The 25,207-nt window shown below is 36.4% G+C and overlaps 1 protein-coding gene across 2 annotated transcripts in view; it reads right to left on the bottom strand.

Annotated features, from left to right (window-relative positions):
* Positions 1-1,632: 1,632 nt before the first annotated feature.
* Positions 1,633-25,207, bottom strand: part of LOC126819476 (AP-3 complex subunit delta-1) — a 47,852-nt gene continuing 24,277 nt past the window's right edge. For both annotated transcript variants that reach the window (XM_050547570.1, XM_050547571.1), the window contains exons 12-34: positions 24,978-25,123; positions 24,173-24,321; positions 23,714-23,840; positions 22,825-22,928; positions 22,230-22,461; positions 21,423-21,568; positions 20,420-20,518; positions 19,656-19,725; positions 18,686-18,754; positions 18,096-18,174; positions 16,929-17,089; positions 16,520-16,596; positions 15,560-15,698; positions 14,985-15,149; positions 13,852-14,013; positions 13,388-13,552; positions 13,056-13,103; positions 12,125-12,262; positions 11,117-11,257; positions 9,508-9,593; positions 8,700-8,824; positions 7,723-7,802; positions 1,633-6,645 (exon numbers count right to left, since the gene is read on the bottom strand). In XM_050547570.1, coding sequence (XP_050403527.1) covers positions 6,541-6,645; positions 7,723-7,802; positions 8,700-8,824; positions 9,508-9,593; positions 11,117-11,257; positions 12,125-12,262; positions 13,056-13,103; positions 13,388-13,552; positions 13,852-14,013; positions 14,985-15,149; positions 15,560-15,698; positions 16,520-16,596; positions 16,929-17,089; positions 18,096-18,174; positions 18,686-18,754; positions 19,656-19,725; positions 20,420-20,518; positions 21,423-21,568; positions 22,230-22,461; positions 22,825-22,928; positions 23,714-23,840; positions 24,173-24,321; positions 24,978-25,123 — 2,813 coding nt within the window. In that variant the 3' untranslated portion in view covers positions 1,633-6,540. The remainder of the gene's footprint in view (positions 6,646-7,722; positions 7,803-8,699; positions 8,825-9,507; positions 9,594-11,116; positions 11,258-12,124; positions 12,263-13,055; positions 13,104-13,387; positions 13,553-13,851; positions 14,014-14,984; positions 15,150-15,559; positions 15,699-16,519; positions 16,597-16,928; positions 17,090-18,095; positions 18,175-18,685; positions 18,755-19,655; positions 19,726-20,419; positions 20,519-21,422; positions 21,569-22,229; positions 22,462-22,824; positions 22,929-23,713; positions 23,841-24,172; positions 24,322-24,977; positions 25,124-25,207) is intronic.

The raw sequence follows: 25,207 nt of genomic DNA, 5'->3' as shown, positions 1-25,207 counted from the left end.
AATGGGGTTTAACATCCCCTCGACACAACTAGATCATTTCGGGACTAACATAATATGATTAAATTTTATTTCAATAATACGCTTGCGCGTAGGGGTCTTTGGCAGTGGGAGAAAACCGGAGGACCCTGAGAAAACCCACCTCGCGTAAGCGAATTATGGAAATAAAATTGAACCATGTGTTAGTCCCGAAATGACCTAGTTTATGCCGTGGACATTAACCCCTATTTTTCTCTCGCTCTCTTCAGCTGCTGTGGTTGGGGTATTTCGCATGCGTTGTAGCCTGAAATTCCCTTTTTCACTCGATGGTCACCATTCTTGAGATTGAGATAAATCATGTCCAGAACATTCAATAAAGTATCCCTGTTGAAATGTGAAAATGTCTTCTAAGCTGAGAAACTTTCATTGTAAATTGTTTAACAATGGAATATATGATATATCAAATTGATATTTTGTTGTGGAAAATAAATTTGTTGGGGGGGGGGGGTGTTTAACGGCATGGATATGGTAATGGTACAGCACTGCGGCTGATTTAGCATAAGCAAAAAAGAAAAAATATCCTGAGCACTAGTGATAATTTAGTCAAGCGCTTGAGAAGGCATCTTAATAACTTGGAAGGGGTTAGATATAATGGGAAATATTTAGTGGTGGTGATGTATCCGCTCAGTCACTGTAGCTTTGGATGGGCTGTAAAAACGAACAAATGAATATCTTTATTCTGCAAGTTTATCATTAAATAATGCATAAAATTATAACGCTTAAAACATTGGTTGGGACGTGTTCAATTGTATTATCTTGAGCGCTTCTCTTAATTGTCTTGAGATCTCAACTTGGTATCTTGAGTGCTCAAGATATTATGCACCGTATAATGGTGCATATTCAATCTTGTCAACATCCCTTTATCCGACCACTAATCCCCACAGTCTATTTAATAGTCCTGTTCTTATCAGCACTACTACCAAATACATAGGAGCTGCTGAGGCTCAGCGAGTAAGCCATTGAGTCAAGTGGCATGATTTCCATTCCTCGCTTGTAAATAACAAATAATAGGGTAGCCTGTCCAACCTAGTGGGTTTTCTCTGGGTCCTCCCACTCCTAAAAGACCCCTACTTGCTTGCGAATTATTGAAATAAAATTGAACCATGTTAGTACTGAAATGAAATGACCTAGTTTGTGTTGAATCGATGTTAAACCCCATCTCTCCCTCTCATAGCTCACTGCATGGTGTTTGCAGGTCTTGATTAACCCAATAACCATGCATACAGTGCACTATGTGGAGAATTTTGCCTGGACAGCTACTGAATTCCAACTAACAAGGGTTCTTTTATTTCATTTCTACTAACCAATGAAAGAGGGGTGGGGGGATGGTCGAATGGTTAGCATGTGCAGGCTGTATCATAAGGTCTGTCATTGAGTCAACTGGCGTGGTTTCGATTCCCTGGTTGTATGTGACAAGGAGTAGAGTTGCCTGTTCAACCTTGTGGGTTTTCCCCGGATCCTCTGGTTTCCTCCAACTGCTAAAGACCCCAATGCGCAAGTGAATTATTGAAATAAAATTGAGCTATATGTTAGTCCCAAAGGAACCTAGTTTGTGTCGAGTTAACCCCATCTCTCTCTATCCAATGAACAACCATGAATATTATATATATTTTATTAGATGATGATCATATTTTATATATACAATAAATAAATCTTCACATATATCAATTTATCATTAACAATTATCAATACCATGATTTAAATAATTAAGTTGAAACTCATTGAAATCCGTTGATGATTAAGTGTGATTGATAAATCTATTTATATTTACATACAAGGAAAACAAAATACAATCAAATAAATACTATCAGCGAGAAAAAAAAACTCAACAAAATTTATCTAATTCTTTAAGTTTCTTGTAATATATGTAAGAATCTAAATCGTATTCATGTAAGGATTATTCTCGAAAATTTATTATCCCTTTAGGGTGACTCCAGTTTGTGTACGTAAAATATAGCATCATTTCTGGTTGTGAGTTAATAAAGTCAGCATAATGGCATCACTATACATTTTGGGTTGTGAATTAATAAAGTCAGTATAGCATCACTATACATTTTGGGTTGTGATTAATAAAGTTAAAGCATAATGCCACCAATCATACATTTCAATAGAATTGAAGTAAATTGAAGGATTTAATTAACTTTAATTGTTTGACTCCCCAACCAATTAACTTTAATTGTTCGACTCGCCCCAACCAATTAACTTTAATTGTTTGACTCGCCCCAACCAATTAACTTTAATTGTTGGACTCACCCCAACCAATTAACTTTAATTATTCGACTCAACCCAACCAATTAAATGTTTGACTCACCCTAACCATTTGCTTTAAGTTCAAGTCAAAGAGAGTCATGTTTTTGGGAATGTTAGGACAAGCATTTTATAATTATAAACTACCCAACACTTTTGACAAGATAAGTGGAATAGATAACAAGATTTGATATAATAATATTAGTCAGGTCTCATAAAACACCCCAAAACATCCGATATAATGGTCGGTGAAACAAAATAAATAAGTTTTGCGTTAAGTTATAATAATCTCTTTTAACAATAATTAAAATACAGATGTGACTTCATCCTTCCTTTGATGTTGGCGCACCATTATGTCAAATAGTGTACGTGCAACGTGCCAATCAATCGTACATTATTTATACTAGAAATGCAATGCACATGCTGGATAGTCTCTGTATTTTAAGTTATTTAATGGTCCTAAGCTTAAGACATTGCGTAATATATTAAAACAAGACTCGGGCTATCACCCTCCTGCATTATCAATATATTATGCAATGTCCTACGCAAGACCATTAAACCACACTGCATCACCAATATCTACATTTATCAAGTACTGTAAAATTAAGGGGTAGAGAAAGTTTAGATAACCCCTTTACACCAATTACATGCTAAATTAACCCCTTTACACCAATTACATGCTATATTTATCTAACAAAATTGTAGACTCGAACAACAGGTGACGATTTAAAAAAAAAACAAAACAAACAATCATGACCTAGGAACCGAACTTGACATCATTGCAGTCATTTCGGAATTGTGACATATCAAAATTTAGTCTCTTTCTCATTCAGACAAATATTTTAGGAGATTCTGGGTGTCCCAGAAAAATCAAGATTCAAGGTTTGTCAATCAATGCACAATTGTCCAAAGAACAATTATTATCAAGTCTCATGTTGATTGATTGTACTCTAACTGGTATTGCCTAATATTTGTCTTTTGTTTTGAATGTCACCCAAATGCATTGTACCAGTTCTGGGCCCTGTTTCCCAAAATCTTAACTAAAGATTTTATTAGATACTTCAATTTTGATTGGCTAAGCACTAAAATCAATCTAATATTAGCCAATCAAATTACTAAAATTTGGATTTTATCTTAGTTAAAATGTCGTGAAACAGGCCCCTGGGGTTTAGTTACAGAGTCACAGTAACAGACATTTACTTAGAAAATTTTAAATGGCCGAACCATTCTAATCTAGTTAAAATCTCAAGCATCCCGATACCATCGAGAGTTGATTAAGGTCTTGTCATGTTAATAATTGTCTAACTAATAGTTTATATAACATTTAAGGCCTAAAGAAAGACCTTCAATAGGCAGGTTTAGCTCTTGAATAATGTATTTTTAACCTTGTAATTAATGAACGCCACTCAAAGTAATATCAGTAGAATATAGTTAGTACCGGTAGTTGCATGTAATACATGCTTTGTGGATTTCAATGAAATAACATCTCTCTATTCTTTGGAATATAATTTATTATTTTGCATAGAAACCCTGAATATATATAAACCTTATTTATAGTAAATCTGGAATTTTAACCGTGTTTATACACGACAGAATCTGAATTAAATTAAAATCTTTAAGGGTCTTCGAATTTTAATGGTTTTCAAATATAATTCAATTTTATCATTTTGTGTATAAATCCAGAATATAAATCCCATTTATAGTAAATAATAGGATTTAATTCTGTTTATATTTTTGTACATAATCTCAGAATCTTTTAGAGAGAGAGAGAGAAATGGGGTTTAACGTCCACTCGACACAAACTAGGTCATTTCGGGACTAACATATGGTTTAATTTTATTTCCATAATTCGCTTGCGCGTAGGGGTCTTTAGCAGTGGGAGGAAACCGGAGGACCCGGAGAAAACCCACGGGGTTGGTCAGAATCTTTTAACTGTTTTGGGATACAGCAAATAGTTAGACCTCACCAATTTTAGTTCTTTTGAAAACGTGTTAAAATTTTACTTCCTACTTCCTGAAGAGAAATAAAAATTAAAAAATCAAAAACAAATGACTGTTCTACTAAAAAATTTGAATGAGTACTTTCAAATTTTCAAATGTTAAACAAAACATCGCTCACAAAGACCCTGAAGCACATAACATTTTTTTCGTAGTACCTTAATCATTGCTCACTAAATGCTGAAAAACTATATATATTATTGTCTTGGCATTAATACCGATATTTAAGAAATTCAGATGAAATTACCTGAAATTGCACAAAAAGACAATAAGCTGGATGATTTAAAGCTAGAAATGTCACAAGGTACATGTATTATTATAATTTGACAATTCATTTCATTTATTACTCAAATACTATATATATACTTAAACTTGCATACTTAATATTTCATTCAATAATTATTATATTAACAAATTATTCACAAACATTTATATAGAAAAATACTTTCAATAACATGTACGAAGTAAAGAAAACTTAGCTTTTTATGAAATATATGAATTCATGTACCATTAATAGACAACCAAACAACTTTTGATCTCTGAGCAAAGAAAATAATGGTGTAAATATTTGTGACTGGTAATAAGCAAATATATCCGATGTGATGACTTTTACATATTATGTTATATTATCTTAAATATTAACCCTTTTGGTTTCATAATTTGGTCACTCCAACCAGTTTCTGTATAACATGCTTTCTAACGCGTGCAATAGTCCCACAGCCAACTATTGGGCAGTGGAGAGGGGGTGGGGCAGAGACTCACGTATGGGGATCGAATCGTTAGACAGGAAGACATTTCAGGTGTAAAAACAGATAAAATAAACTTTTTTTATTCTAATTTTATTGAATGCCCTCTTGTCACTCCTTCCGCCCCCTCCCTCTCTGCACACAACTGTTATGGGATGTAACACCCTAATACCACTTCTCAAGTTAGAGAATTGTACACAGCTAACAATCTTTGCATGTTTTTTTTTTTTTACAAAGGTATATTATTGGATGATTCTACATAATTTTCTACATTGCTTTAATCAATTATCAATCAATAAATAAAATAATTATATGGTTGAAATTTAAAATTTGTAATTAGACAATATTCAATTACACATTAGTTATAAGTATTTCCCCTACTGTACATGGTGATGATACAGAAGGCCAAACAACACAAAACATTTCTGGTTCTCAGATATCCTTCAAAATACACATCTCGCAATTCTATCAGAGAGAGAAAGGGTTAACAACCACACAACACAAACGAGGTCATTTCAGGACTAACATATGGTTTACCGGTAATTTTATTTCAATAATTCACTTGCAGGTAGGGTCTTTATCAGTGGGAGGAAACCGAAGGACCCGGGAAAAACCCACAGCCCTACTCCTGGTCACTTGGCTCAATGAATGACAGAGCTTGTGAACAAAAATCCTGGCATTAACAATTCGGCAACCCCCGCTCCCCCTTTTAACAATTCTATGGAATACAATTACTGCTTATTACTGTTTATTATATTCCATAGAACCATAGAAAAGTGACATATTTCAAATTCAATTACTAAATTCCACTGAAGCAATTTAATTCTTCACAAGGGAGGGAGGGAATCGATGAGGATGGTTTTATTTTTAGGAAAATGTAAAAACAGGACATACAGCCCTTTATTTAACCTTCTCAAGACAATCTTTTAAAACAATCTCACAAGGGAGTGAAATGGGGAGTAACGTCCACTCGAAACAAACTAGGTCATTTTGGAACTAACACGGTTCAATTTTATTTCCATAATTTGCTTGCGCGTAGGGGTCTTTAGCAGTTGGAGGAAACCGGAGGACCTGGAGAAAACTCGCGAGGTTGGACAGGTGATCCTACTCCTTGTCACGTACAACTGGGGAATCGAAACCACGCCAGTTGACTCAATGACAGACTTTATGATACAGCGCGCACCTGCTAACCATTCAACCCCCCTTTTAAAACAATCCCACAAGGGAGTGAGCTACTGGTAAAAGATGATGAGATATAAAAAATGATCATACAGCCCTTTTTAAGCAACATGACAGTATCGGAGAACCGGAATATTTCATTTTATTTGGCCTAAATATGAAACAAACTATGAACATAAATATACATTTACCACATTTTGCTTACTTCCCTTGGATGATGATTTCGAATATAATATATTTATATATTAATGGATTGGTATAATTATTAATTTGAAAGTGATATCACATAATTTCTATATACAGTGTTTTAGTATGATGTATGGAAATAGCCAGGGTTAAGATGGCACCGTTGTTGTCAACAGATTTCTAACATCATCGAGAATATTAGATAATAAATTACCGTCCGTACTTTTACCATCTATATTTAGTTGTTCATTGGTCTGAAAATATAAAATCAAACATAATGCAATGGAGTTTAACGTCCTACTATTCTGCTCTGACTGGGCTAATGAAGACGAGCATACGCCATACAATGTGCTTTGAGGGAAATTTTGCCTGGGCAGTGGCACTACGGCCTACTCTTATATGGTCTGCTCTGACTGGGATAATGACAACGGGCATACGCCATACAGTTAGCTATGAGGGAAATTTTGACCGGACAGCGGCACTACGGCCTACTCTTATATGGAATTCCAACTGTCAAGGACCTTTTACATGCACTCTAATGTGTACACGGGACCTCGGTTTATTCGTTTCATCCGAACGACTAGATAGCTGTCCTTGTCAGGCCCTCCGTCCTGCTTCACTGGAGAGGGGAAACCATGGCGGAAAATCTGGATGAACTTTCTCGGCCAATGTAGGGATCGAACACCCGACCTCCAGGCTACCCACTTAGCCACCGTGGCCCCATGAAAATATAAACAAACGTGTAAATGAAATGGGTTGATGAAGTCGAGCACACGCCATACAATGTGCTATGAGGGGAATTTTGCCCGGAGAGAGGCGCTACGGCCTACTCTTTTGAATTGTCAAGCGTTCTATTTCTATTTGTCAGCCAATATCAGGATCAATCCCAGGACCTCCAGGTTAGTGAGATTACTCACTGAGTCACCGTGGCTCAAAACAAACTTGTAACTTCATCCAATCCCAACTCTCACAGGTTCCTTTGTAGCCACGACAATGTGTCCATGTTAGGACCACACCTGGATTCAGAGAGAACAGGGTTTAACGTCCACTCAACACAACATAAGTCATTTCGCGACATAATCCAAGTCATTTCGGGACTTACACATGATTCAATTATATTTGAATAATTCACTTGCATATAAGGGTCTATCTCAGTGGGAGGAACCAGAATAAATGGAGAAAACCCACGGGGGTTGAACAGACGACCCTACTCCTTGCCATGTACAAGCTTAGGATTAAAACTATAACCATGCGTATGCATTATTCCATCCTGCCGCCCATCCCCAACACCGGGGCATTCTGGTTCGAGTTGATCTAATGTTATTACTTACTTTTTTGACTAGTAAGCAAACGGGATGACCTTGAATGGAACGACTGTATAACGAAGCACTATTATCAACTTGTTCAATAACTGAAATAATAAATAAGAACCAGCTTATTAAACATACATTATGCAAGAGCAAAATCTGCTTATTACAAGTCTTTCTTTAGGCCTGAAATGTTATCTAAATTATCAATTAGACATTAATTAACTTATCCAGACCATAATAAACTCTCGATGTCAAGGCTAGCCTTCGATGTTGGCTGGATTAGATTCCTACATGCCACTTAACGGCCATTGATAATTAAATCAAAACAGTGGATAATCGAGACTATGCTGTTTATATTATGATTTTAGTAATGATGACCGAGACTATGCGAAAATTCACCCGCTTTGTTCTCGGCTCATAGTGGATCAATTTGACTGAAATTTTCAGCAAATTACCTTTACACTATCTAGTTTTTAACTATTATAGTGAGAACTGCCATCTCTTTATCTTATCTCCCATAATGTATCTTTAAACTGTTGTAAATTGGACACTTGTTATTAAAATTGGACGCTTGTTGGCTAGTAAGTTGTTAACCTGTCATCATTTTCCTTTATGTTTTGTTTATCTATCAATTGTCAGTTTTAATCAGCTGATATTTTAAATGGGGTTTAACGTCCTACTTTTCTGTTTCATCTGGGCTACTAAGATTGAAGCGAGAGTCTTGCTCCAAACTTTGGTTGAATCAAAGTGAAAGAAGAAATGAAAGGGGTTTAACGTCCTACTGTCCTGCTCCGACTGGGCTACTGAGGACGGGCATACGTCATACAGTGTGCTATGAGGAAATTTTGGCCAGACAGTAGCGCTATGGCCTACTCTTATATCAAATACCAACTGCCAATGGATCTTTTATGTGCACGCCAATGTGTACATGGGACCTCGGTTTATCATCCCATCCGAACGACTATAACTGAAGAGTAAGAATAACAAAATGAATTTACCTCTAAAATGTAAGAAGAAACAGACTTTAGCTAAACTAATGGATAACTGGGAGTCTGTGGGATTTACTTGCAGGGAAGATTTGGCCGACAATTCACCACCGGACAAAAAATTTGTATACTCTGAGCTGAAATAAACAAATACAAACATTTCAATTTGATATATAATAGTGTAACTACCAACATGAGTTCTCTGCATCTGTTGGTTGAGGAAGTTCTTCAGAATTTTCAAGCCTGCTTTCCCCTTGTCAGTAGTGGTGCTGGAAGCAAGGCCTGACAAGCAAAAACATCTACTGGTATGAACGCATGATAGTCAATGAGGACGATTTTTACTTTTTGAAAACAAAACAGGCCCTGACTAAATTATTTCAGAGCCTTTATAGGAATCCGATTTAATACGGCTAATGTCAACAATTTCCCAAATTCAAGATCAATAGATATGAAATGATAAGGAGTTTAATGATGGGGTTTAACGTCCTACTGTTCAGCTCTGACAAGGCTAATGAAGACAGACATACGCCACACAGTGTGCTATGATGGAAATTATTTAAAAAATCTAACAGATAAAGGTTATTTTTTAAGTCCAAGCTACCAGATGTTTTCCTGGCCAGACCCTTAGTCCTTTTCCAGTACCGCAGAGAAATTTCCTGAGGATCGGTCAACACCGAAAGTGAACCCAAGAGCCCCTTGACAAACAAGCCAGCATCTTACTCACAGAGCCACCACGGTTCCCAAACAATAATTCTAATTTGAAGCTTCAAATGATACAGACTTTTATCTGTGAATACAAGAAATAAATAGGTTTATTTACCTTTTACATGGAGTGCTCACAAGATACGAGGAACAGGGTAAGTTTAATCTAAAATCTAGTTTTTCATGACTGGAACCATCATCAGACTAGAGAAAAATAACCAAAGATAAATATCATCATTATCATCGCCCAATCTCATTCCAATACAGATCTACTTTCCTTTTTTATATATGTTATAGATGGTCTGCACTACATTAAGATTTAGCCTGTTGTAGTTGGAGGTAACGTCATTTTATAACAAAAACAAAGTCAAATTTGTTTGTATAGAAATACCAAAATCATTAAATCCAAGAATTTCCTAATCAGCAACATCCACAACTATGTACAAATTTTCACAAAAATATCTTGGTTTGTAAGATATCCCTGCGGACACAAAATCGAGACGAAATGACATACCCCCCCTCCCTTTAACTACCTTCCGCAGGGGATAATAAACATCACACTTAATGCCACACTTCACATGAGAGCATATATAGAAAATTTACTGCATTAAGACCTACATATTCCTGAAGCAATGATCCGAGAAATCTCTCTCTGGCTATTGCTGGATGGGCTTCTGATACTTGAGCTTTTGAGGGAGTGTGTCTACTCTTCCTGTTCAATCAAATCTATCCCAAGTACAGCAACATGACAGCCCTTCGTTTAATCTGGGGTTTTCCCTAAAACTTTGGACAGTGATTTAAGGTATTAAAAACGGTGAAAGTGTTGTTCGACTCAAAACAGTATTGTTTACAATGTATCCATTTTGATAGCCTTGTTTGTCATGCAATTAGTTTTTCCGCAATATTCTGCTATACACTGGTTAATTGGGCATGACATCACGTTATCTAAACATATTTGGTCCAATTTGGAGCTCCGTTTAAACCGTAATGATATTGTAACGCAGTTAGCTATTAGTTGTTAATCGGACTATTGACCAGTCATAATTTGAAACAGAAATTTGCTTCCATTACAGCAGTGTTAAGTGGGGTTAGCTCTAATCAAATGAACTGCCAAGACCTATAAATACATTTAAGAATATAAATCAATGCCTCTATAAAGAGAGAAATGGAGTTTAACGATCACTGACACAAACTTGTGCATAGTGATCTTTAGCTGCGGATAGAAACCCAAGGATTTGGAGAAAATGTACAGGTGATGGGCAGACAACGCTATTTCTTGACATGTACAAGCGGAGAAAATGAAATGAAATGGGGTTTAACGTCCTACTGTTCTGCTCCTGTACTGGGCTAATGAAGACGGGCATACGCCACACAGTGTGCTATGAGGGAAATTTTGCCCAGGCAGCGGCACTATCGCCTACTCTTATATCAAATTCCAACTGCCAAGGGATCTTTTACGTGCATTCCAATGTATACACGGGACCTCGGTTTTCCGTTTCATCCGAAGGACTAGACACCTGTCCTTGTCAGGCCCTCCGTTCTGCACCACTGACAAGGGAAAACCACGTCGGAAAATCCGGATGAACTTTCTCGGCCAATGCAGGGATCGAGCACCCGACCTCCAGGCTAGCGAGCGACCAAAACCACACCACTCGACTCAATGTCAGGCCTTGTGATCTAAAGCACATGTTTTAAACCACCATGTTCCTGTACATAATGAAACTTACTTTAAGAATATACGTCAATGTTCCTCTTAATTTCTGGGGCATGTTTATGCTTTCAACTGAAAATGCAAACTGGCCTTCATTCTGGCTATCTGGTAATAAATTAAATGGTACTTTCACGGCATCTTGATTACTGTGACCCATCTAAAATAAACAAAATATCTGTTCTTTGAATGGCATTTAGTAATTGGAACATAATCAAATAACACACTATATATGGGTAACAATTACTGTAGTGTATGAAACATCGCAGTGAAATAAACCATAATAATTGTTATCCATATATAGTGTGTTATTTGAAAACAAAATATCTGTTATACACATAAATATTTTAATGTATATCAATCATTGTAGAGCAGAGGGGGCAAAAGGGCATCCATTTCAGAGTGGCATACAATCAAAGAGTGATATTAAATTCAATTTTTCTAAATTTGAAATTATCACTGTTATCTTTGTCATACATGTTGCCCTACTTTATTTATGTATTTTATCTCTTTTGACATGTTTAACATGTTTTCTTTCCAGTCTCATATTTCTCAGTATTAGGCTCTATTACTTGAGACTTGGGGGGCATGCAATCCAGGGATTGGTCCTATGCACGATCAAACCTCTGTGTGCCACCTGACCCTATACTTGAATCTTGGTGGCATATAATTAACTAGTTGTCCCCAGCCATCACCAAACCTCAGGCCCTATACTCTAGTCATGAGGGGTATACAATTTTCTGCTGACATCACGTAACCTCTACATGCCACTGTTTAATCTTTGTGTAACGATTGACATAAGTGAAATGAAATAAAATAGGGTTTAAAATCCTACTGTTCTACTCCGACTGGGCTAATGAAGACGGAATTGACATAAGAGCATTACTGATTTGTCATGGTGACTTGTAAGTTAAAATGCGGATCTCTGCCTCCAACCCATCCCCACTATGCCCCTACCTCCTATTTTCTAGGGTTGGCCGATCTCACACCTCCATATCGCCCATGCTCTTTATTTTCTCTGACTTACCCCTCGAATCAACTTCGTGTTTAAAGTATCTAATACGTTAAACTCCAAATCTTTTATATGGTTGGTGGACTGGTTGGTAAAAACTATAGACACAATTATTTGATCACCTCTTAGATTGCTAGCACGTACTTCACATGTCTGAAAACAGTCATAAATTTCAATATCAAAATGTCTACTTTAATTATTTCAAATACCAAAATATTAATAATTTTTTAAATAAAACATTAATAATTTCAATATCAAAATGTCTAATAATAAGAAATGAAATGGGTTTAACATCCTACTGTTCTGCTCCGACTGGGCTAATGAAGACGGGCACATGCCATACAGTGTGATATGAGGGAAATTTTGCCTACTCTAATATCAAATTCCAACTGCCAAGGGATCTTTTACGTGCACGCCAATATATACACGGGACCTCGGTTTTTTTTTTTGTCCCTTCCTGACGACTAGACAGCTGTCCTTGTCAGGCCCTCTGTCCTGCACCACTGATAAGGGGGCTAATAATATGAACATCACAAGGAGAAATGGTTATCAATTTATGTTATCGTTTTCCAGGTTAAGTGTAAACACCGTTCTCTCCGGCAGTACTGAAGAGTAAGTGCAGGAGGGCCACACGACACACTGACACGACACATAAGACAATCCTGTGGACAAGACACAGACACTGCAAGAAATAAACAACAAATATCAAATCAAGTGAATAGATCCGGGGAGTACGCGTTAAGTTCTGGGCCCCGTTTCTCGAAATCTTAACTAAAGATAAAATCCAATTTTAGTAGATAATTCAGTTTTGATTGGCTAAGCACTAAAATCAATCTAATATTAACCAATCAAATTAGTAAAATTTGGATTTTATCTTAGTTAAAATTTCGTGAAACAGACCCCCGGGCTTGTAATGCAGTACAAAATATTTGACAAAATATCTTACCATCTTTAATGTTTTATTTTCTGCTAATAAAAGATAACTTGACATCGGCTGTAAAATATACAAAAAATACAATAAATTGTACAAAGATAGGTTGCCAGGTAATCGTCCTCACTGTCAATAAAGGTTGTAGCATATTTACAATTTTCATTGTTTAAGGAATTCCTATTACACACAAATCACCTTGGAGACTTTAATGTGTGATGATGAATACAGTAATTGTATGGTGTGTAACAAGTATAATACATACAGGTAATTGTATAACCAGTATAATACTTATAGGTAATTGTATGGTGTGTAACAAGTATAGTTACAGATAATTGTATAATACTTACAGGTAATTGTACATCTAATGGAGTAGGTTGTTGAGACAGAGTAATATTCTCCTTAGATGGCGTCGTAATACCATCAGCTTCTATATATTCACTTCGCTTTAACTTGTCTTTTTTCTTCTTATCTTTTTTATCTTTTTTCTTCTTCTCCTTCTTCTTTCTTGGTTTCTGTTTAATAAAAAATAAACATTGTCAAATGAGCACTAGATGTATTTTTTTATTTTTATTTTGGATTTGAAATCAAAATTCTAAATTAAGAGAGAGATGGGGTTAAACATCGTCTCGACACAAACTAATTCTTTTTGGGACTAACATATGGTTCAATTTCATTTCAATGGATGGAGGTCTTTTAGCAGTAGGAGAAACTACCGACTTCTTCCCCTACTTGTTTGGTTTCATCATCTACTGTAGATAAAACCATATTATACACGCTGTCATTACCATTGTTAGTTATATCACAGGCTTACCTCTCCTACTTGATTGGTTTCATCATCTTCTGTAGATAGAACTATATTATACGCGCTATCCATCCCATTGTTAGTGATAGTTGTAGTTAAAGTTGTATTGGCTTTAGTTGGTGAAGGGGTATTCTCTGCACTTTCTGATAACCAATACTCTATATCATCAGCCTACAATGTAGAAATATATCATGTTAAAGTCATGTAATAGTAAGTGCAGTCCCCAGTAAGTGCAGGGGGACTGCACCACACATAATTTACACAAAAACAAACACACGGACAAGACATCATACTCAGAAACCACAAATAAACAAACAATTCAAAAAAAGTGAATGGATCCGGGGGCTAGCCGTAAGCGTCCACTGCGCTGTATAGTCCCGGGCCTGTAGTGTCATTTCAGGGAAATAGGAATTCCTTGTAAACTTCAAAGTTGAATCTCTATTAGGAATATCAATCTAAAAATGGTTCAATTTTACTTTCAGTATTTACAAAGATATGTGCAATTGAACACTTAACAAGTGAAGACCGAGTTAGATGAATAAAACCCAAAGTTTCTCGGACACATCTGGATTCAAACTAAGCTTATACAAGTTGAGAGGCCAATCTGCTTTGACTACCACAACAACAGGTATTTAACTGGTGTTTCAATGACTCAGTCGAGAGGCCAGTCTGCTCTGACTACCACAACATTAGGTATTTAACTGGTGTTTAAATGACACAGTTGAGAGGCTAGTTCCCTAAACACTCGACTACCACAGCGGCTGGTAATTAACTGGTGTTTCAATGACTCAGTCGAGAGGCCAGTCTGCTCTGACTACCACAACATCAGGTATTTAACCGGTGTTTAAACGACTCAGTCGAGAGGACAGTTCCCTAAACGACTGACTACCACAGTTGCTGGTATTTGATTGGTGTTTCAATGACTCAGTTGAGAGGCCAGTTTCCTAAACGAACGACTACCACAGCGGCTGGTTATTTGATTGGGGTTTAAATCCCTCAGTCGAGAGGCCAGTTCCCTAATCGCACGACTACGATAGCGCCTGGTATTTGACTGGTGTTTCAATGACTCAGTTGAGAGGCCAGTTCAATAAACGCACGACTACCACAGCTGCTGGAATTTGATTGGTGTTTAAATCCCTCACCTTGCTAACAGCTGTAGTATTTTCAATAACTGATAAATCAGCCACATCGTTCACGACACCATTATCCCCTATTTTATCATCCCCTTCTGTAGCTAATAATAAACTTGGTGCCTCACGATTACTTGATTTTGATTTCTTTTTATCTTTTTTCTTGTCTTTTTCTTTCTGTAAATGTAAAAAAAAACCAATTGAAATTAACTGTAAAATTAAAATAGCAATAGTTATTAATTTGCAAGAGATGGACAGAGAACAACCTAAAAACATGATTTTTCGTACAATCTGTGGCCATAATCCAGTAAGTTACAGTCCAATATGTGCCCATATTAAAAGGAACCGAGATCTTTGGGTTATAAACATACATTTTAAGTTTCATCAAAATCGGATAAACAATTGTGACCTCTAAGAGTGTCAACAAGCTAAGAACGTGATTTTCGTAAAATCAGAGGTCATAATCCATGCAGTTATGCTCCGATACATTCCAATATCGAAAGGAACCAAGATCTTTAGGATATAAATCTATATTTCACAGAAATACAGAATTAGTGAAAAACATCAAATCAATTCAATAAACACACCTTTTCCTTCTTCTTGTCTTTCACTCGGTGTTTTTTCTTGGGTTTATCGTTAGTTTCTGTCGTCTCCTGTTCCGGGGATTCACTATTTAAAACAATATGGTGGGTACGCACTGGCAGACGTTCATCATCACGCAATGGTCTAAAAATAAAAATAGCATTTCAGTGAATATTTTTCGATTTAATTTAACCTTTAACTGGAGTACTTGGATTTCTGACCTGACATAGTAGTGCTCACAACATGAGTGTCAAGTTCTGTTCATTTGTTGGCATCAATTGTCATCGGAACCCATGGCACAGTCTTTAAAACAGTCAGAGCAAAGAGAAAGAGGTAGCCACACTCGACATAATCAAGGTATTTCGGGCCTAAAACATGGTGAAATTTTATTTCTATAGTTCGCTTGGGAATACAAGTTTTAACAGTGAGAGGAAACTGGAGGACCCAGAGAGAGAGAGAGAGAGAGAGAGAGAGAGAGAGCAAGCGAGAGAGAGAGAGATGGGGTTTAACTCAACTCAACACAAAGTAGGCCATTTCAGGACTAACATATGGTTCAATTTTATTTCAATAATTTGCTAGAACGTAGGCTCTTTAGCAGTGGGAGGAAACCGGAGGATAGGGAGAAAACCATGAGGTTGAATAGACGGCCCTACTCCTCGTCACATACAAGCGGGTAATTTAAACAACGCCCTTGACTCAACAACAGAACTGATGATCAAACGTGCACGCGTTAACCATTCGGCCACCCTACCCACCTCGACCCAGAGAAAACCAACAAGGTTAGGCAGGTGACCCTTCTCCTTGGCATGTACAAGTGTAAGATTGTAACCATGCATACCACATAAGCCTAGTTTGTTACCTGGAGACGGCATAAAGTCAGTGGAGCATGCTGGATACCTGAATGGAAAGAAGGAAGGGTAACTACATTTTTAAATTAACAATTTAAAAGATATGAAATTACTTACTCATCTAAATTCATATCTAATTTTTTGTTCAAGTCGTTATCATTATCATCATCATCTTTATCTGACAGATGGGCACCCTGTAATAATAATTATACCATGTAACCAAATATGAAATGAAATGGGGTTTAAAGTCCTACTGTTCTGCTCCAAACTGGGATAATGAAGACGGAGTAACCAAATAACACATATTTGAGTCTTGGGGAAATACAATTAAGGAGTTGGCCCATGTATCACCAAACCTTCTCACATCATGGTCGATCACAATGTCAAACTATACTGTCAAGCTCACATCAAAACTTTCTGTACAACTAATATTACAAATTTACTGTCATACTGTAGAAACTAATTAATATTTCACTGTCAAACCAATGAATATGAAATCTGTCAAGCCAATTAATCTAATTTTTACCTCTGGCATATCAACGACTGTACTAACAGCATGCATGACTTCAACATCGGGATCAGAATCCGAACCATCATGTCGTCGCTTCTTCTTTTTACCTTTCTTACGACTTTTATTTTTACCATCTGCTTCTTGGTACGCGGATAGTTTTGAGTATTTATCAGAGCCTGAAATCATAAATGAATGGATATCTAAAAATCAGAGGTGATTTATTCATCTTTCAATCTGATTAAAATACAGATCTACATTTCATTGTGTCTTTTATACTTTCGATGGCCTACACTACATGAAGATCTGATTGGTTGTAGCCATAGGTTGCGTCAGATGTAATACGAGCGGCTTTTGACCCTATGACGTTAGACATTTGATTAACTAATCAGCATTGATGTTACTAGTGAATTACCCACAGTTCCACGCAAAACACGGTTAAATCTCGCCGTAACAGACAGTTTCATTGGCTAATCCCTCACATCAGCCAGAACGTTGGTTTTATAACAACTCTTCTAGATCCTAGTGTAGTAAGGACAAGTAAACGAAATTAATAAACGAAACGAAATAAGATCTGTGTTTTAATCAGATTGATCATCTTCATAACGTGTCAGGTTAAAGGAAACTTTATCAAATGCTCCAGCAGCTACACAGATCTACTGTTTTGTCAGTTTTTTTTATTAGTGTTTAACGTTAGCAGCCACCAATAGTGATATCGCAGACAAGTTGTCTTAGTTTATTATGCTTAGCGCACATGTCTTAGAAGGCACCCCTATCTCCCAGCCAAATCGAAACAACGACCACAAGTCATCCCAACCATTTCGTTTCATAAATGAATGTATATTAGGTATAATATTTTACTTTTACGCACCAGCCGAGCTAATTAGCCTTAGAGTGTGTCATTGCCGCCTACTCTTATATCGAATTCCAACTGTCAGGGGATCATTTACGTGCACACCAATGTGTACACGTGATATCAGTTTTTGGTTCCACCAAATGACAATACGTTTTCCCTTGCTAGGCCCTCGGTCCTGCACCACTGACAAGGAGGAACCACGCCAGAAAATCACGAACTTTCTCGGCTAAAACTTGGGTTGAACAAGAAAATTCCAGGTTAGCAAGCCAACATCTTACTCACTGAGCCACCGTGGCTTCTTATAGATAGAATTATAATTATTTATTTACCTGGTATGTGTAACGGAACAGAGAGATCAATTTCTGCCACTGGAATGTCGTCTAATTTCAATAAATCATTCTTTTTCCTCTGTAAAATAATAAATAAATTACACAACCATTATAATTTTTGGTTTAAAACATAGCCTGGAATGTTTCAAATATTTGACAGAATTGAAACGCGAGTGACAGGGAATTTAGACCTGACACAGTTTGGTATACTTGAAAAAAGATGGTGAGTCAAGTTGTTAAGTAATGAAATAATTTAGCTGCAGTGAATGGCCGAGATAATAACACAATTAGATGGCACATGCCATGTGCCCTAAAATTCTCTATAATGTAAATACTCAAATATGATTTTTTTTAAGAGAGAGAGAGAGAGAGAGACTACACACAAACTAGGTCATTTCGGGACTAACACATGGTTCAATTTTATTTCAATATTTCACGTGTGCGTAGGGAGGAAACCGGAGGACCCGGAGAAAACCCACAAGGTTGGACGGGCGACCCTACTCCTTGTCAGGTACAACTGGGGAATCAAAAAACCCCAAAAATATAATAAAAGAAATTAATAGAAAAATGAAAATAAAACTTTATGTTACCTTGCTCTTTCCATCATCTTTCAGATAATGTGGATTGTGCATTTGTTCCATTTTACGAGCCGTTCTACTCTGTAACAGAATTCAAACATAGATCATACGTCAATTAAACAAGAAACATATTTACAAGAACACTGAAACAAGTCTAAGACATCAAATATCTCTTTTGTTATGACCGCCGATTTTCATTTGTTAAGTTTTCTAAATGTTATTTGAGAGATCGAGCAATCAGTCCAAAATGATTCAATTCTGTTCAGTATTTAAAAAGATATGAGGACATGAAAATATTGCAACTTTACAAAAGATATCACCTAAAAATGTCTATCAGTAACTTTAATCTCCAAAAAAGAATCAAGGGTAGAAAAACTAGAAAATTAAAATTGTGGAAGTACATTGCAGCCATCTTAAAGATACATAATGGGAGATTAGATAAAGAGCTGGCAGTTCTCACTATAATAGTTAAAAACTAGACAATGTAAAGGGAATTTGCTGAAAGTTTCAGTCAAACTGATCTACTCTGAACTGAGAATTTAGCTCATTAATGAGTATTGAGCAGCAGATCGGAACCTAAGCCAATAAACATCGCAGGCTAGCAATGACATTGAGAGTTGATTATGGTCTGGATAAGTTAATTAATGTCTAATTAATAATTTAGATAACATTTCAGGCCTAAAGAAAGACCTGCAATTGGCAGATTTAGCTCTTGCATAATGTATGTTTAAGTAAGCTGTTACTGTTATATAGAACATTTATCAACCAAGAGACATGCAGACATTTATATATCGGTTACAATTAAAAGTAGTAAATCCATTTTTTTGTGTAATTAAACTGGTTGCCATGGTAAAAACTATTAAGCTCTTACTGTTATTATTGAATAATTATCCATAGCTTTTATATACATAGTTACAATTAGAAGGCAATCTACATTTACTGTGTAATTAAACTGGTTGCCATGGCAAAGAATAACACTTACAACTGTCAGTTCTTCTTCAGTAGGTTCATAGACTGGTTTTCTTTCATCATTATCATACTGATACATTGACCTAAAACACATAATAATAATGATAAATAATAATAAATAATTCTGTACACAAAATTTTTCTACAGTAATTTAATTTTATCCATAGGAGAGAAAACCCACGAAAAAAAAAATGATCCATTATTTTCTGATGATTGTATCATTTGCTTGATAAGTAAACCACAAAAGTTTTCAATGGAATTTGCCAGAAGGGCCAGTCATGTTTAAGGGAGGGAAATGGGGTTTAACGTCCACTCAACACAAACTAGGTTAACATATGGTTCAATATATTTCAATAATTCACATGTGCATAGGGGTCTTTAGCAGTGGAAGGAAACTCGAGGACCAGGAGAATACCCACGAGATTGGACAGGTGACCCTACTCCTTGTCATGTTTAATTAAGTGGGCAATCGAAACCACGCCACTTGACTCAATAACAGACTACATGATCAAATCACTAGACCACCAGTCGAGTTTGAAAGCCTAGTCTCGAATAGAGAATCTTAAATCACAGCTTCACTCAGTAATAAACATAATTTTATTCCACAGAACCGTGGCTTGTAGGTTTCCATGGAACTGACAATGAAACATATTCAAGGAATGTGACATATTACAACTAAAAAGTTCCAACTTACATATGTTCTGTAGGTTTCCATGGAACTGCCAATGAAACATATTCAAGGAATGTGACATATTACAACTGAAATATTCAACTTACATATGTTCTGATTTTCCCATAGCAAAGAAAGATGGACCTTGTATTTCATCATCGGAACTGTCGGATGGTGGGGGGTTTATCCATTTGTCTAAATCTAACCTGCAATCAATTAATAACACCTTATCTAAATTGTATTCAATTAATAACACATTAATCTAAATTGTAAACAATTAATAACACATTAATCTAAATCGTAATCAATTAATAACACATCTATCTAAATTGTAATCAATTAATAACACATTGATCTAACTTGTAATCAATTAGTAACACATTATCTAAATTGTAATCAATTAACAAAATATTTATCTGGAGTAAGGCAGGAAACAATTATGCTCTGTACACACAGGTGTAAACAGAATTTATATTTTTAAATTACTTAGTTCTTATTCACCAGGCAGTTGCATTAGTCAAGCCGAAGGGCAACAGCATTTCAACATGAAATGAAAATGAAATGGGGTTTAACGTCCTACTTTTCTGTTCCCACTGGGGTAATGAATACAATCATAAGCTATGGGGGAAATTTTGCCTGCACAGCGGTGCTACGGTCTACTCTTATATCGAATTCCGACTGTCAAGGGATCTTTTCTGTACATACCAATGTGTAAATGGGACCTGTTTTTTTTTGTTCCATCCGAACAACATTCCCATTTACACATTGGTATGCACGGAAAAGATCCCTTGACAGTCGGAATTCGATATAAGAGTACACCGTAGCGCCGCCGTCCAGTGCTATTCAAAAAAATTGTTAAATACAAAGGAAGTAACTTTCATCTTGTTGCAACAAACAAGCCATCATATTGTAGTGAATGTAAGTAATGAGGCTAAAACTGGTTTGTAAACATTCGTGTTATATCATTAAAAATATATATTTAGTCTGTTTTAAGGGTCACAAATAGTCAATCACTATCACTCATCCTAGAGGTAGTCAATGAAAGATTTTAAGAGACGACTAGACAACCCCTAGTTTTCCTAAATAATCTGGTCACTAAATATAACTTACCCATCTGGTACTGGGACTTTTTTCTGGGCTTTGATAGCAACAGGATTTAAATCACCAGCGTATAATTGTTCTAGTTCTTCTCCCATTTTAACACCTTTTTCATGTATTTTACCAACATATTTAGCGACTTGTAAAATACAACATGCCTAGAAAAACAAACAACATACACATCATACTGTTTTCATCATTTTATTCTGGATAACTCAGAAGCGAAATGAAAAAAAGATCAGGTCCTCGTGTTCGGCTCCCAACTGGGCAAATGATGACGGACATACGTCATACAGTGTGCTATGAGGGAAATTTTACAAGGACAGCAAATTCCACCTGTCATGGTTTCTTTTATGTGTACGCCAATGTGTACACAGGACCTCTGTTTTTCACACTATTCGAACAACTATACGTTGTCCCTTGCCAGGATGTTTTGCATCACCGACATGGGGGAACTATGCCGAAAAATCATGATGAACTTTCTCGCATAACACCAGGTTTAACTTCCACTCGACAGGTCATTTCGGGACTAAGATATGGTTCAATTTTATTTCAATAAATCGCTTGTGCGTAGGAGTCTTTAGCAGTGGCAGGAAACCAAAGAACCTGGAGAAAACCTATGAGGTTGGAAAGGGGACCCTACTCCTTGTCGCATACAACCGGGGTATCGAAACCAGGCCAGTTGACTCGATGACAGACCTTATGATACAGTGTGCACATGCTAACCATTCGGCCATCCAACCCCCCTCCATATAAAACAAGGTCCACTATAGAAGAAGAGAGAAGAGAACACAAACCACGATTAATAACTAGACTTACTCGTTCTTGAACTTCTAAATCCGCACTCTGAATGAATATCGGAAGTTTATCAGCTAATAATTCATTGACATCTTTCAACATTTGTTCATTATCTTCATCCTCTGCCCGTTTTATAACTTTACCATATAATTTTAACATATTCTGTACATATACACTCTGTATATGACCCGGTAATATCGTTATTTTAGGGCGTAACATACATTCTAACGTACTCTGGGGATCGGAGAGATGTCTGAAATGAAAAAACAGATTAATTTATTGATGTGAAAATCAGAAAAATGTCTGTTGTATTACTTCCAGATCAATTTTCTAAAACAATATTGCATTCAATTTTTTTCGTTACTGGTCACCGTGCCCATTTACTCACACTTAATTCTTAAATTGTTCATTTTTACTGTTTTAGCATTTTCTGAGATTCTATCAGGATTATTGCCCTAATCATTTTTTGATTGGTAGACCATTTCCATCAATAAACATTGATTGCATGTCTTGTATTCAATGTTGAATTGTTTTTGTTTTTTCTCTTGCACTTACTATTTGATTTCGCGACCTCACAAATAATTTGACGGTTAAAATAGCGTTAATAAAATCTTACTCAGCAAATTCTCCACAGACCCATGCTGCTGCATACAACACTTCACAAATACCATTTCTCTGTGAATTACTCAATAAAGCTTGGGAGTTTTCTAATAAAAGAGCCTACAACGACATGTCAATTATTCATTTTAATACATTAAGAAGATTATTACCAAACATGTGTAACGATAATTCAAATATAATTTTTCTTAATTTATTTTCAATAATTCGATAGTATGTAGGGGTCTTTAGATTTTGGATGAAAAAGGGAGAGAAAAGTCGGACAGTGGCCCTGCGGCCTACTCTTATATCAAATTCCAACTGTCTGGAGTGTTGTGTACATGAGACCTTGTTTTTTTGTATCATCCAAACGACTATACGTCGTCTCTTGCCAGGTCCTCCATCCTGCACCATTTGTAAGAGTGTCCATTACCCAGAAAAACTAGCAAAATTATCTTCATGATTAGGATTCAGTTGTTACTCAGAGAAAATCAACGAGGTTTTGACAGGCACCGCTGCTCGATATAAGCTTGGTATCGAAACAACGCCATTTAATAATAGATCTTACGATCTAAAGTAGACAAGTTAATCGAGGTTGAACAGACAACCTTGCTGGATGTCACGTACAAGCTTGGTATCGAAACCACGCCACTTGGTTACATACCTTATGGTCTAAAGCACACACCACTAGCAATCCAATCCCCAATCCAGCCGTAATATAAAGAGAGAGGGAGAAATGGGGTTTAACGTCCACTCAACACAAACTAGGTCATTTCGGGGAGGAAACCGGAGGACCCGGAGAAAACCTACGAGGTTGGACAGGCGACCCTACTCCTTGTCACGTACAACCGGGGAATCGAAACCATGCCAGTTGACTCAATGACACCGTAACATAAAACAAAACTTACCATCTGGGTAACGGCAAAATGTCTAATGGCTTGTACCCGTATAGCAACATCTAACATCTGTGAGGCAATTAATTTACCATGTCGAGTTCCTTCCATCCGTGTTAATTCTACTAATATACTCACATACCTACAAATAAACAAACCAAAATGAAATGGGGTTTAACATCCTACTATTAAACATTGACTGGGCTAATAAAGACGGGCATGACCCTAACAATGTGCTATAAGGAAAATTTTGCCCGGACAATGGAACTACAGATTGTTGAAATTCAATAGGCTTCTTCATCTCATTTATGTAAACAACATACATATAATTTTTTAATAGATTGAATGATAGATGTATTCTGTAGAGTGCTCACAAGACGTTGAAGACAACGGTCAGGCAAACGGGAGGAACAACAATATAAAACAGCATTTCAATATGGGTGTAAAAAAATTCAACCAGTTAAAGCAACATACCATTCAAAATTAGTAATATATTGATAGTTTGACTGGCTACATATTTCTATGATCTTTGATAGCAGCTCATCTCTATAATGGGAGCCTTCTGCTTTATCCATATGTACCATCAATTTCTTGACTATTTCCATTAAATTCTTCTTAGATACCTGAAGGATAACATCAAAGCATAAACATATGATAAAAGAAGAGAGAGAGAGAGAGGGAGGCCACAAATTGTTGTAAGGGGCCTAATACTCAAAATAATACATTCCTATAGTACAGGCTCATTCAGGAAGTTTAGGTGGAGGGGTGGGTTACGGTTCTAAGGTGGAGACAATGTCAAGTTTGGTGTGAGGTTTGGGTAATTATCCAAGAATTCTATAAAATCAGAGGCTGAGTTCACAAAGCATTCTCAGGCTTAAGTTAATACATTTAATTTACTCAAAATTGTTAGCCTTTTTTTTAACTTTGTGAACTCAGGGCGAGAAGATCTGAGACAATATTTCTACTCATATACATGTATGGTTATCATGAACAAGGCCAAAACAGCGGTAATGCTTTGTACGTCTGTTCTGTTTGTTCGACGTTATTTTGCTGAATGTAAGAGAATAAAAAAAATATGCTTTGCACGGACAGGGGAAGTGCTATAGATTTCAGTGCTACCAAGCTAGTAACTTATATTTACATCAAAGCAGTTATAGGGAGAGAGAGAGGGGGTTTAACGTCCACTCGACACAAACTAGGCTTGCACGTAGCGGTCTTTACCAGTGGGAGGGAACCGGAGGACCCAGAGAAAACCCACAAGGTGAAAAACACCACTCACCATGCCATACAATAGATCTAGAGCTCGGATTCTAATAGATTCATCTTTATCATCCAGACACTGTAATATGAGGTCTTTATGTGACTGTACACTCTTAGGATGAGTTGATAAAATACGAGACATAGCCAACAAACCTAAATACTTTACTGAAATATATAAAGACAATAAACAATACAATATTCATTCATTCATTCATTCATACAAACTCATCCTTATTCAGGAAATGAATA

Source organism: Patella vulgata, chromosome 4 (assembly GCF_932274485.2).
Source record: "Patella vulgata chromosome 4, xgPatVulg1.2, whole genome shotgun sequence".
NCBI lineage: Eukaryota > Metazoa > Mollusca > Gastropoda > Patellidae > Patella > Patella vulgata.
This window is presented reverse-complemented; position numbering and strand designations above follow the sequence as displayed.